The sequence below is a fragment of the Mauremys mutica genome, chromosome 11 (genome assembly GCF_020497125.1).
Source record: "Mauremys mutica isolate MM-2020 ecotype Southern chromosome 11, ASM2049712v1, whole genome shotgun sequence".
Lineage (NCBI taxonomy): Eukaryota > Metazoa > Chordata > Testudines > Geoemydidae > Mauremys > Mauremys mutica.
The window spans coordinates 70281210-70295589 of NC_059082.1; the positions used below are offsets into that span (position 1 = coordinate 70281210).

The 14380-nt window shown below is 42.5% G+C and overlaps 1 protein-coding gene across 1 annotated transcript in view; it reads right to left on the bottom strand.

Annotated features, from left to right (window-relative positions):
• Positions 1-14380, bottom strand: part of DNAH3 (dynein axonemal heavy chain 3) — a 108588-nt gene that overhangs the window by 86634 nt on the left and 7574 nt on the right. The window contains exons 4-9 of the mRNA XM_044981127.1: positions 13977-14202; positions 12497-12566; positions 10400-10589; positions 9612-9801; positions 1665-1860; positions 510-635 (exon numbers count right to left, since the gene is read on the bottom strand). Of these exons, the coding sequence (XP_044837062.1) occupies positions 510-635; positions 1665-1860; positions 9612-9801; positions 10400-10589; positions 12497-12566; positions 13977-14202 (998 nt within the window). The remainder of the gene's footprint in view (positions 1-509; positions 636-1664; positions 1861-9611; positions 9802-10399; positions 10590-12496; positions 12567-13976; positions 14203-14380) is intronic.

Below are 14380 nucleotides of genomic sequence, written 5' to 3' on the forward strand. Positions count from 1 at the left end.
CTAAAACAGCAACAGTTTGTAAATACTGCTAATATCAAAACTAATACAAATATGATAATGTATAAGGCTTCATTCTGGAATTTAGGATCAATTTTTCAAATGTGGGCACAGTTGCAAGTGTGCGTGCATACCTTTTGGATAAGCAAACCCAGTAAATTGTGCATCAGACTATTATTCTGTGCATGCAGCTAGTGACAATAATATAATAATATTATTATTGATAATATAATAATATAATGGGCCACATAATGTAGTCCCTACTCTAGCAAAATTACCATCGCTTTCCTGGGGTGTTTCATTAAAAAAAAAATCTCAATTTTGTTTGCATGAAGACAGAAGGAGATGAGTCAGTGATAATACTTAGCACTTATATAATTGCACATGCAAACATTGAGTTTTGTAGGAACAAATGAAGATTCACATTTTTGTGCATTCCCCCATTGCAGTTACCTGTACAAATCTACTCTAAGAATATTCTATTAATCTAGATTCTTATATACAGTACTGACTTGTTCTGAAGAATGTCATGTGCTTCCATACAATGTCTTCGAACTAAATCTTCAAATTCACTGGGCAGCAGTGGCAGGTCACCTGACAGCATTTCTTTTGTACGAACAAACCTTAGGTCACTAAACCTTGGGAAAATAAAGCAGAACTCAGATAGCTGTGATTAATGGGATACAATCAGGAGGCTCTTATAAGTAATTAAAAATGTGAATACTCTTTTTCACTGATGCAACTTGTTTCTTTCCTAAGTTACCCTACATATTTCTGATTCATTTTTACTATCAGCAAACTTTCAGAGCTGAACCGAGTGAATTTCATTTTGTATTTGTCTTTTTCATATCACAATTGTTTTTTCCTAAAATGATTTGTTTCATTTCATTGTCAGATTCATTTTTCCACTCAGCCAAAGATGAACATGTAGAGTGACAGAGTTTCTTCTCTTCCTATGCTCTCTAACAGAAGTACATATAAGTGTCCATTTTGGCTAAACTGTGGGAAGAAAAAATCAAAATCTGGTCTGCTTTTGCACACTGAGGTTCAGTGCCTAACATGATACACATCCCAATTTGCAATGGTCTGTAAGTCACAAATCAACAGATTAGATTCCTGACCACAAAGTCCAGTGTTACTTAATAGCATACAAATCTGACATAACCCCACAAGGAGGCCCATGATTTTCAAAAGTGGCTAGTGATTTTGCATCACCAACCTGAGACATCTTAAAGGGGTCTGATTTTCAGAAGAGCGGAGTGCCCACTCTCTGCAAATCAGGCCCCGTTCATTTGTCAAGTTGAGAACCCAAAAATTTAAGCACCAAAATCACTAGTCACGTTTGAAAAATCTTGACTAGGAGTTCTAAGTTAAGGGTGGAGTGTTTTACCATAGGGACTGATCGAGCTAGCATGCTAAAAAGGGAAGTGTCGCTGCAGCAACCCCAGCAGCAGGAAGGATTAACCACCCAAGCATGTACCTAGGGTCTCAAATGGTGTCTTACAATGAAAAGAAACAATACATTTATTGCTGACTCAGTGTTTCTTGTTTTTAATGTAATGTCTTGTGTCTAGATGACACAGCAATGCAAGAACTAAAAAATCATTAAAATAAATAATGGTACAAAGAATTACTCTAACCAATCTACAGTAAGCAAGACATCTTACTCAGTAAACCAGAGGTGTTGTAACATAAGCATCATTGGATTCACTGTGAACAGATGGTTTTCATTCCAGCTTTTTATTTCTTGGTAAACACTATGCCATGGGACTGGTGCACGAATCACTCTCTGAGGAAAAGAGCGTGGGATATTTCCAATAAAGAGTCTCTCTCTCTCAGCTGGATCCATCAAGATGTAATCAACTACAACAAATCATATAAATGATTGTAAGACTGAATGCTCTGCTAATAACCACACATATAGATAATGGCACACTGGTGCCAGAGCAAACGTGTCATTACACAATATAATTTGGTTACTCTTACATGTATTTAAAATTAAATTAACATAACACGGTAATAAAATTTTATCTGAGACTATTATTAACTACCTATGTCAGCAAACTAAGAGAAGAACAATGGTCCTCTGGTTGGTAAGGCCCTACGCCTGGGACTCTGATGATCTGAGTTCTGGTCTTAGCTCTTCCACAGACTACCTGTAGACAGTTGTGAATCTATCTCCACAGGCATCCTTCTGGGTTGCGCTTTGTAGGGGGGCACTGTGGTCTGTGTACACTGTGCTTTCTGTACCTACTAAATAGGGGTGATAGGCCTTGAGAGCCTCCACAATAGCCAGACGCTCCAGTTCTGCAGCTGAATACTTGGTTTCCCTCTCATTTATCTTGCGACTTCTACAGGCCACCAGTCTGCACTTACTAAACTTGTCAATTTGTTCACAAGCATGTCCAAAAGCAACCTTTGAAGCATCACAGGATACTGTGAATGGATGAGATGGATCTGGGAATTTAAACACAGCATGGATTAGAAGTCCTTCCTTCAGTGACTCAAAGACTTTTTGGCATTCCTCCATCCAGAAAAAGTTGCTTTCACATAGCTGATATAATGGCGCTGCCTGGGCTGTGAATTTTTTTACAAATCTCCCATAGAATCTGCAGAGGCCTACAAACTGCTGCATCTCCTCCAGGTTTGTAGGAACCTTCCAGTCCTTTATAAGGTTCAGTTTCTGAGGTTGGGGCTCCAACCCATTCTCACTGACTACATGTCCTAAGAAGGTGATGCGACTCCTTGCAAACTGGTATTTATTTTCCACATGTTTAAATCCTAACTCCTTAAAAAGCTTTAGAATCCTTTCCACTCCTCCCAAATATTCCTCCCATGTTTTATATGGAGATATACCTATCTCATAGAACTGGAAGGTCATTGAGTCCAGCCCCGTGCCTTCACTAGCAGGACCAAGTACTGATTTTGCCCCAGATCCCTAAGTGGCCCCCTGGAGGATTCAACTCATAATGCTGGGTTTAGTAGGCCAATGCTCAAACCACTGAGCTATCCCTTACCCGAAACAAATGGAAACAAAATGAAGTCATCTAAATATGTGAAGATGTGTTCAGTTCTCAAAATGTGGGTTAGATCATTTAATACCCTTTGAAACATCCATGGTGCATGCAGGAGTCTTAAAAGCATTCTGAGGAATTGAAACAGCATCTTTTTCACTGCAACCTCATATACCAAGGGTATCTGATATGGGGGCTGCCTCACAGGAGCTCTCCTTGGCTTAAACACAATCTGACATTGCACCCAATCATATCGCCCAAGTTCTTCATTATTTCTGGAGAACACACTAGCATATCATAAGATCAGCTGTTCTAATCACTTTCTTTCATTTCCTTCCACAGCTGCTTCTGTCAAGACAACTCCTAGCTCTTTGCCTGACTGGACTACTTCACAGCTCTTGATCTCTGCCCCGTGAGAGGCTTTGAGACACCAGCTACGTCACTGTCCCCATCAACTTCTTTTTCACCAGCTGCACTTCCTGGTCAGTCAGATTAATTGCTCTTGGCCAGAACTCCCCATTGTGCAGCTGGAAACAGAAGTCTGCTAAACAACAATCATCACTGGATATTGGTAGTTTCAAACACTCCTACAGGTTCACTGAAGCTGTGGGTATTATTGAATAATGACCCGACTTCACCACAACTCTGTTCAGGGAGCAGTTCATCTCTGTCCCACTATAGGCATGGTAGAGACATCTCTAAGGCATCAAGAGTTGCTCCACATTCAGCAGGGACATCTGAATATTGTCCAGGGACAAGTGTGTTCTATTAACACCCCAAGAGTTCCCGTGATGCCCTCAGGTTAAATCCACTCCCTATATAACAGTCCTAGAAATACTGGTGACCACAAGAAAAGTCTACTTAGTATGCAGTCCCAAGTTCAGCACGAGCTGGGTTTCTCCTGTTTGCAGTAGCTGATGGTTAATAGTCACCAATTCAACTCCTGAAATATATATTTTTTTCCATTTCGGCACTGGCTGTTCATCACGGATCAGATTTATTATAGACCCTGAGTCCAATAGCATTGTGATTTTCCAGCCAGTGATGTCTCCAGACATAAAGTAACAGGTATCTGGGCAGCTCCTCAGATGGGCCATTCTAATAGTTGCTAGTCCTACTGCATCCTTAACTTTTTGTTTCCCTTATTGTGGCTTCCCTCTGCTTAGGGCAATTCCATCTCCAGTGGCCTTTGCTTTCACAATTCCTGCAAATGTCACCTGGACTGAGACCCACTTGGGAAACCGTGTCTCTTCTGACCCCTGGGACACCTGTGAATGGCTTGCACTTGGGCCTCCTCCAATTTTTTAGCCATTTAGCTAGCAATCATTTCTTGAAGTGCTGCATCAGTATAAAGGTGTCACCTTGAGGCTGGGAATTAACAGCCAATACCTTTAAGGAAACACCAATTTCTTCTTCCATATTTTGAACTCTGTATATAATCCGGTCCATAGATTTATCCAGTATGTTATCCTCCTTCACCAGCAGGTTATGAAATGTCCCTGTTAAACCATTTATAAACTGACTTTTCACATATGATCTTCCCATAGCATGCCACTGGGCATATGCCCTTCTGCATTGCCAGTTCCAGATGGGGTGCAGTAGGTTCCACTTCACTTGAGCCATCTCCCAGATGCAAAGAAAGCCCTATCGAACAGTCTCCTTAGTGCGCACATATAACTATTTAGGGTAGTGGTAGGCAACCTATGGCACTCACACTTCCTGGGTCCTGGCCACCAGTCCGGGGGGCTCTGCATTTTAATTTAATTTTAAATGAAGCCTCTTAAACATTTTTAAAACCTTATTTACTTTACATACAACAATAGTTTAGTTATATATTATAGACTTATAGACCTTCTAAAAATGTTAAAATGTATTACTGGCACGTGAAACCTTAAATTAGAGTGAATAAATGAAGACTCGGCACACCACTTCTGAAAGGCTGCTGACCTCCTCCTGGCTTGCCATTCCTTTCTATATTTGAAAACGGCCAATCCCCCTTCACAGTTGTTGTATATCTGATTGTATGACTGTCTATAAGATCCATGAACCGCACTGGAAAGCTGCCAAAGTATTTACCAGCACCACCATCCAAAAACACTGCTAGGTACTATGCTGCTCCCTCCTCAGTCCACTCATTCACAGAGAGCAACATCTCAAAGTCTGTCAAGTACTTACAGAGTCCAGCCTTCTCTGTATGATCAGTAAATTTCTTCTTTTGCCATCTTGAAGCCACCATTTGTAATACTTGCTTATAGAATCAGAGATGTATTGGGACAATGCAAGTACCAACTCCAGTCACACAGGCAGGACTGAACTTCGTGCTAGCTTCCCACCTCCTGGTCAGATCAACAACATCATAACATACACAACAACACTAAGATACAGTGCCCATCAGCTGTTGAGATGGAGTCTACACTAATCGTTACAGATCACTGAATCGTCCTCCAATCTACCATCGAAGTCTGATTATCACATCAATTTTATACTTCGGTGGAGTTACTTCTGAGGTTATCAAGTATCAGAGGGGTAGCCATGTTAGTCTGGATCTGTAAAAAGCAACAAAGAGTCCTGGGGCACCTTATAGACTAACAGAGGTATTCAGTGATGAGCTGCCAAAATCTTAGGAACCGGTTCCCTACTGGGTCTTCGGCGGCACGGCTCCGGCGGCTGAAGGACCCACCACCGAAGACCCGGTAGGGAACCGCCCAGTGAGTACACCCCCCACCCACGTCCTGCCCCCCCTCAGAAACCACAACCCCCCCTGCCCTGCTCCTTGTCCCCTGACCACTCCTTCCCAAGACCCCCAACCCTAACTCCCCCCCAGGACCCCACCCCCTGCCAAACTTGCCCCGCTCCCTGTCCCCTGACTGCCCCGACTCCATCCACCACCATCCCAACAGACCCCAGGAACTCCCACGCGGCGCCTACCCAACCCCCCCTTCCCCATCCCCTGTCTGCCCCCCCAGAACCTCTGCCCGATCCAACCCCTCCTCCCCCGCCCCAGTCCCGGCCCTGGCCCTGGCCTCTTACCCTGCCGGGGTCGGTGCCAGGGTTGGAGCCGCACCGTGCGGCCGGAGTTGGGGCCGGGGCCGGGCAGTGGCTGGAGCAGGGCCGGGCGGCGCCTGGAGTCCTCATCGCGCCCCACCCTGTCCCAGCTCACCTGCAGGAAGCTTCCCCCTGGCTTCTCCTCCCACCGCGCCTCCTGGCCGCACCCGGCCAGGAACCGCGCCGCCCGGCCGGACCCGGCCAGGAACTGCGCCACCCGGACCCGGGCAGGAACCGCGCCGCCCGGCCAGACCCGGGGGCCGGACCCGGGCAGGAGCCGTGCTGCCCGGCCGAGGTCGCAGCTGGACCCTGGGGGCAGGAGCCCAGCCGCCCGACCCCAGAGTCTCGCTACGACCTCCCGAGCAGCGCGCCGCCTGGAGCCCTCCTCCCGCTGGCACCCCCGGCCCCAGCTCACCTGGTGGAAGTGCTGCTTGCTTCTCAGCCCTCCCAGCTTCCCGCGCGAACAGCTGATTCGCGGGAAACTGGGGAGGGGGAGGAGAAGCCGGAGGAGCTTCAGCAGAGGAGGCGGAGTGAGGTGAGTTGGGGCTGGGGGAAGGGTAGGGAGCTGCTAGAGCTTTAGTTAAATTTAAAAGCCCTTTTGGAACTAGTTGTCCCTCCAGGAACAACCGGTTCTAAAGCGGGCTTCTAAATTTAACAACCAGTTCACGGGATCCGGTGCGAACCGGCTGCAGCTCACCACCGGAGGTATTGGAGCATAAGCTTTCGTGGGTGAATACCCACTTCGTCAGATGCAGTATTTTGCGTCTGACGAAGTGGGTATTCACCCACGAAAGTTTATGCTCCAATACCTCTGTTAGTCTATAAGGTGCCACAGGACTCTTTGTTGCTTTCTAAGGTTATGTCTAGAGTTAAACAGTTACAACGGCACAGCTGCAGTGCTGAAACTGTGCTGCTGTAGCACTTCAGTGTAGACACTCACTACAGCCACAGGAGGGGTTCCCCTGTCACTGTAGTGAATCCACCTCCCTGAAAGGCAGTAGCTAGATCGACAGAAGAACTGGATTAGGTCAGCTGAACTACGTTGTTCAATGGTGTGGATTTTTCACAGCTCTGAGTGCCATAGCAGAGTCAACTTAACTTTTTAGTACAGACCTGGCTTGATTTACAACCACATACATTTACAACTAGGTTCAAAAGCCTTCAGGCTACCCAGTTCCCCTGAACAAGGAGCAGTTTTGTTGCACTCTGTAACTCAAGCTGTATCTACACTACCACTTATGTTGGTATAACTTATGTCGCTCAGAGGTGTGAATAAATAAGCCACTCCGCTGAGTAACATAAGTTACACTGACCTAAGCATCGGTGTGGACAGAGCTATGTTGGCGGAAGAGCTTCTCCCATAGATATAGCTGGTGCCACTCATTGGGAGTGGATTAATTAAGTCGATGGAAGAGCTCTCTCCTGTTAGCTTAGAGTGGCTACAATAGAGAACTTACAGCAGCTGTACCACTGTAAGCCCTCTAGTGTAGCCATAGCCTCAAATACTTTCTTTCAACTTCCCATACTGTAGCCCTTGGCATCCATGTTCTGAGGCTCAGGTAAATCAAACTGATTAAGTTGCCCCATTTCCCCTTTTAAAATGGATTTTCTCCCTTGAAAGAGATCTTTCAATTACTAGGTGCTCCATACTGGGGAAAACCCATCATGCCAATATCCCAAACTGTGGAGTCATTCCTGCTGCACTTTATGCAAACCAGCCATGCTGCTCACACTGCTTGATCTATTAGTTAGTAATGCAGGCTCTCACTGCTTTTCCTTGAGGGAGCACAGAAAGGGATAAGTACTTATTTCAATTTATCTAAATTCTGTAATGGCAATCTGGTTCTGATTCTTACACAGATATAAGCTCCTTCCCAGCCGCCCCTTAGTAACTCATAAGAACATGTGTGCGTACCTATCTCATAAAAAGTATTTCAGCCCTGGCACAACACCAACATTTCTGTGCCAGAACAAGATCTGTGGTGGTGAAGCAAATGCTCTACTGACAGTTCAGTTCCCAGACCTGTTTGAAGGGAGTAAACAATTGGTTCAGTACCTTTAGGATTACAGAAAGAGTGTGAAGGCTTATCCACATGGGAGATTTTTCCAGTTATACTGGTTTAATTATACCGGTATAACGGCAATTGTGAATCCTCTTATTCTGGAATAAGACTGACTTTTGGGGGGGGGGAGGGGTTTTAGCTTTAACCACCACCAAAGCCACATAAGCTAAACCAGAGAAAGGCACTCTTATTCCTGAATAAAATTGTCCACTCCAGGGGTTATACTGGATAACTATCGTGGTTTAAAGTTGTATTGCTATAATATTCTCATGTGACAAGCCCTTAAATTGGGATATGCTGGCCATCATTAAGATTGGAAAAGAAACATAAGTAAACATAGTACTTTAGTGACATATATAGCTGAAAGATGGGAAGATCTCTGTCCTGGAGAACTTACAATGTAACTTATTCAAATAACAGTAATTAACATTAGCAAGATATAGAATGTAAGGAAAGCCTAGGTGGAAATTCCAGTTGAATATTTTGAACTGGTCCCCACTCAGCAGCTACATTTGGAAAAGAGCAACAAGTCTATTGGCTCCTGGGGCTACCAACCAAAGTCCAGCTGGAAAATTATAATAAATCTACTGGGGAAAAAAGAGAAGGGAAGAGAAAGCTACACTTGAGAGGTCATTGTTTTATCAGAATCATATCCCTCACACTCAATCTCCTGGAACTGAACATTAGTGAATTTCAATACTTCTAATCTTCTGTATTAGCTCTTTCATTTTTCTATTTGTCGAACATGCTCAAATGTAAAAGCACCTTAACCCTGTAATTATTTCCTATTTCAGTTCCATGTGTTCCATTCTCATTAATCCTGTAATGATTTAAATGAAAACCTTTAACTCATGACATTTATGGATCCTGGTGTAAAAGCACTGGAATTCAGTGGAGCCATGTAAGAGATGAATTTGTCTCATTGAATGATATTGTCAGGTTATGCAGAACTATGCTTTCTTAATATGATTTGAGCCTGCATTAGGAATGGGAAACTGCATGTGAACGGGGTGCCCAGAGACTACATGTCTACCAAAAGCAGCAAAGAGTCCTGTGGCACCATATAGACTAACAGACATATTGGAGCATGAGCTTTCGTGGGTGAATACCCACTTTGTCGGCTGCATCCGACAAAGTGGGTATTCACCCACGAAAGCTCATGCTCCAATACGTCTGTTAGTCTGTAAGGTGCCCCAGGACTCTTTGCTGCTTTTACAGATCTAGACTAACACAGCTACCCCTCTGATACTTGTCTACCGAAGTTTACTCTATATTAATTGAAGTCTTATGGTGCTTAGTAAATAAGGATACTTGATGAAACTGGAATTAAATGTTGCATTATCATGGATTGCATCTTCATGGAAATCTAGAGTGATTCCACTGACCTCAAAGGAGTAAGCCACGTGGAGCTGAGAGAAAAATGAGGCCCTTTGTTTTTGGACTGAAAAAATCACTGCATCTGCCAAAACTACTGAGACGTTTGCCCTCTTACCAATGTTTTTCATGAGGCTGATGTGGTAGTCATCCTGAATCTCTTCTGTTAAACTATGAAGCAATGTCTCCAGATTTGGGTTGGTAAGAAAATGATTTGGAATATGCTTTAAAATCATGTCTTTCACTTCTTTACCCTGGGGTGCCAGCATGTCTTTCCGTATTCCATTATGTATGTAATAACAATATCTCTGTAAAAATAAAAATATCCTTATTATATTGACTTTTAAGACAGGCAACTGACTATGATGAAATATCTTCCAGGTTTGTTTGGTTTTTTTTAATCTCCTCAACCCTTTTCACAGGTAGAAGGCACTTGGACTATCATGTGCCTTGGTTATTTCAAACTTGAGTTCCTTTTAAACCAGTACAAATTTCTGATGTAATTTTTTAAAGTAGTTCCATCTGCTTAGATATATTGTTCTGGGCTGGACCAACTAAAATGTAGTAAAATGCTGCTATTTGAAGTGCGAGGCAATAATATGAGTGGTTACGAATTTGGTTAGATGCGCTTAGATGCAACCCACTGGCCTGGAGAACAGACTGAGGAGTGAGAAACTATTAAAAGAAAAAGGAAACAATTGGGAAGGAAACAGAGGCAGATTAGGGTTAAAGAAAGATTTAAACACGGTTTGTTGTATTTAGTTTTTATACATGCTTTGTCTGGTGCATAGAAATTTTCTTCTTTTCCCAATTTATGGCCAATTTAGGTGGGCATAACTGTACATATTCATACTCCTGATTATGATTATCATCATTTGTCTCAACTTAAAAAAGTGAAGTTAATACCTCTATATCACTTTCCGAAGGTGACTCTTCTTGCTTATGTATCTCCTCCTCGTGTTGGAGCATGACAACAAACTGTTCTTCTGGAGTCAATGGCTGGGTGTCTGAATAATATATGATGCCTAATTCTGGACTATGTCTATCTGAATGTAATGAATTTGAATCTATACTGTACAGTTGGGTTGGTGTGGTTCTGAAACAAAAGGGCACCAGTTTAGTATACTTACAACCAGAGATGCATTCTCATAACATTCTGGCCAAATTCATACCCTGTTTTCCAGTGGCATTATGCTGAGGATGAGCATGGCCTATTCTACAGTACTCAACTATTCATGAAGATGTAGTAAAGCCATACACCAAATTGCTTCATTGTAAACAATATACATGCTGCCTTATATTGTAATATGAAAACTAGCCAGTATATTACAGGAAATGGCAATGTATTTTACAATATATATACACAATCCCCCAGTTTGAAATAGTCCAAATTTGGTGACCTTCTGGTCATGCTGCAAAAGGTATCTGTTTGATGGGGCGTTCAGAGAGGGCTGGCTGATCATTTTAATGCTGCGGACTTTTAAATTGCATTGTTAATGTGTGTTGGGGCACCTAGTGTCTTGGATAGGCATCTTTTAAGTTATTTTTAAATCAAAATAAACAAAACATAAAAATATGTTTGGGTAATTATAATGACAGAGGTGGGTAATGTTATTGTAGGCAAACTGGTAGCACCACCTATTATTAAGGTTGACTGACATTTTACATCAGATCCATTTCAGTTGCGTATAATTTTGCCAAACTTTAACCATTTAGGTTGAAATTTTCCATGCCAGATGTCTACCTGAGGTTGAATACTTGTGGATAATTAAAGTCAAAGTGGTTCAGCCATTTCCAAGAATGAGACTACAGAAAAATATGTTTTGTGGGGTTTTTTTACTCATGTTACAATCTGGTAATCTTTTCTTTGAACAGTTCTAGTGCCCCCAGGCGTGGAGCAGGGTTTGAAATGTGGTACACGGTGGCCTCTGTGTCAGAGATGTCCCCTTTTTGCTGTCCCCATTAAAATCTGCCTATATTTAGCCAAGTTATAAGTCACTGAAAAATCGCAGTTTAGCCAGTAAACTTCTTAGATTTTAGAAGATAAATTCCACAAAGATTCCATCCGCCTTGGGCATGTTCCAGCCAGGGGCTGAATAGAACGTTCCCTGCAATTGCAGCTCTGGGCTCCTGATGGCCATTCTGGTAATTCCAGGCACCTGAACTGAGAACAGGGAGTCTATCTCTCTTGTTCTTTCAATGACCTCCCCAGCTCGCACACACACTTGCAGGCGCCTGTACTGAATGCAGAGGGAAGATCTGTGGGGGGAGGAGAGGGAGAAGATGGAGAGAGGTAGACTGGGGACAAGGGTCCCAGATGAGGAAGACTGAGACTGGGCCTGGAGGCTGACAGCAGGGGAGTGGAGAGAAAAACTGGAACTGGATGGGCAAGCGCACTGGGACTAGGAGCCAGGGAAGAAGATTGTGATTGGGAGTGAGTAGGGACAGGGAACATGGGCAAAGGGTTGGGAGAAACGGGAACCCACTGGAGCCCAGGGCATGGGAGACAGATCAGATGAGGAGTCAGGGGAAAGTGGGAACAGGTAATGTCTGGGCATGGGGATGAATTGGGAGAAAAGAAACCAGTATTTTCCCACTGTCCAAAAGTACTGTATCTTTGAAAAACTGATAGTGTAATTAGAGCATATTTCTAGTTGTCTTGTGACTACTGCCTGTGAATATATCATCTATCTGTGCACACCCCAGGGAAATAGTTCAGTATCACAATTCTTTAAATGTGCCATCTTATATGCTAGAAGTGAAATTCATCCCTCTGCAAAGGACCAGCAAAAAGTGCCACATGAGCTTTCTGCTGGCCCTGTCTGCTCAGGCAGGAATTTCACAAACAGATTTTATAAAAAACATAAAATGTTATTGTAACTACATCCAAACGAAGAGAAAAATTAAAGCAACAAGATACTGTAAGTGTGTCAAACTGCAGAGCTCTAACTCTGATACTTATTTCAGCACTCCGTATCTTTATGATCAACTATGGTACATTACCTATCAGATTCACATTTACTTCTTTGTGTAAGTTTGAGCCTCTTCTCAGAAGGTGCAAATTCGTTTGAAGCTATAAGTATCAGTCAAGAAAATAATTTGTAATAAGGTTATTTCAAGTTATTGCAAAGCAGAGATACATGAATTAACTACGACAGAGAAATAACAGAAAAATATAATCTGCACATAGACGGCTAGGGTCCTGATTCAGCAACGTACTTAAAAATCATGCTGAAGTACCTTGCTGAACTGAGGTTCAGGAAAGCATTCAGCATGTGTTTAACCTTAAGCATGTGCTTAAGTTCCATTGACGTCAATGTTTAAGTGTTTTCCTCAATAGGAATGCTTAAGTGAAATAGAACCTATATTTCTAACTTTTACATCTAGATAGTGCAATGTAATATCTAAAGGTAGTGTGATAAAATATGAAGTTATAACAAATTCACTATATATGACTAATTTGTGGACAAGAGGCTGTTATGACAGCCTTTTCAGCCATATAAATAATCAATCGCCATATAATGCCTTTTCTCCAAGGAAACAGACCCTGATTATGACTGCATTCCATTTCACATACCTTTATTCATTTGAAATGCACGTGAATCCAAGAAAACAGGTGAAGAAACAATGGTAAGAGGCTTAGTAACCAAAACAAAGCCTACTTAAGTAGTGTGCAGAGAACAAAGTGGACACTGAAACTCTTTTGTCAAATTCCCAATCATTTGCCAAGATAAAAAGAAAGGAAGCAACGGCCTGGATTAACAGACAACAGCTTTAGACAAATAAAGTAAGCAATGGGAAGTTAGCATACTACATTATAGCAATCTTTCACCAATAGCAGTGGTTTATGATGAGATGCTAGAATCCTCAGAAGAAAGTTCACAAATTAAAAAGTAGATTTTAAATTGTTGTGACCTTGTGTTTGCATACCATACAAGGCTCTTCTCTAGGAAGGAGAGCTTATGTGAATGTAAGGATTCTGTTGCCCCTGCACATTATGAAAGAATCAGTCCACTGTTGATACTGACTACGACCTGCTGGAAAATAAGAATTTTGGTCTGTGAAAAACGTTGACATTTTAAAATTTGATTTCGGTCCACACTGAAATGAAAACAAGACATTCAGAACTTTTTAATGATAAAACATGATACCACCCTGCCTCAGAATAACCAATAGCCTGGTGATTAGGATATAGGACATGGAGGTTCAAGGCCCAGTGTCTGAACGTGGGTCTCTGACATCCCAGATAAGTGCTCTAATCACAGAGCTATTAGCTAATCTGGCATGGGTCTCTTTCTTGCTCAAGTTGTATGGGCTAAACCTCTGACTAAACCTCTGGCCATTTTATAACCAAACTTCACCCAAGAAAGATTAACAGGAGAGAATGGTCACGTTCAGTGACTGCAGATTTGTACTGCTAATTAAATATGCAGAGATCAAATGAACCATTAGGCAATGTGCTAATATATGCAAGTATGGATACACGGTGAGACTGCTCTCTGCTTCGCTGAACCCAATGTTGCTCTCGCCATTGCAGGGGGCACCATTTTATGCAGATCTTTCAGTTTTAGATCACGTGCAGTAAGTGTGTAGTTATTAGCTATGGAATCACTCGGGCTTCGATAATAACGCTGTTCTTTAAATGGAACCGCCAAAGTCCATGACACTCTTTGCATCAAAGGGGGATAATAGCTGTTCTTAAGGACAAGCTGAAATTGAAAAATAGTAATATTATTAAGTCATTGGGCTATCTAAGAAGAGTCTTCCTGTAGCTAGCGCAAGAAAGAATAATTGCTATTTCTTAGCCTGAAGTCAGCCTAAAACTCTTGGCTCTACCACATCACAAACACCAGTTCACATTTTGCACTGACTGATATTTTAAAAAAT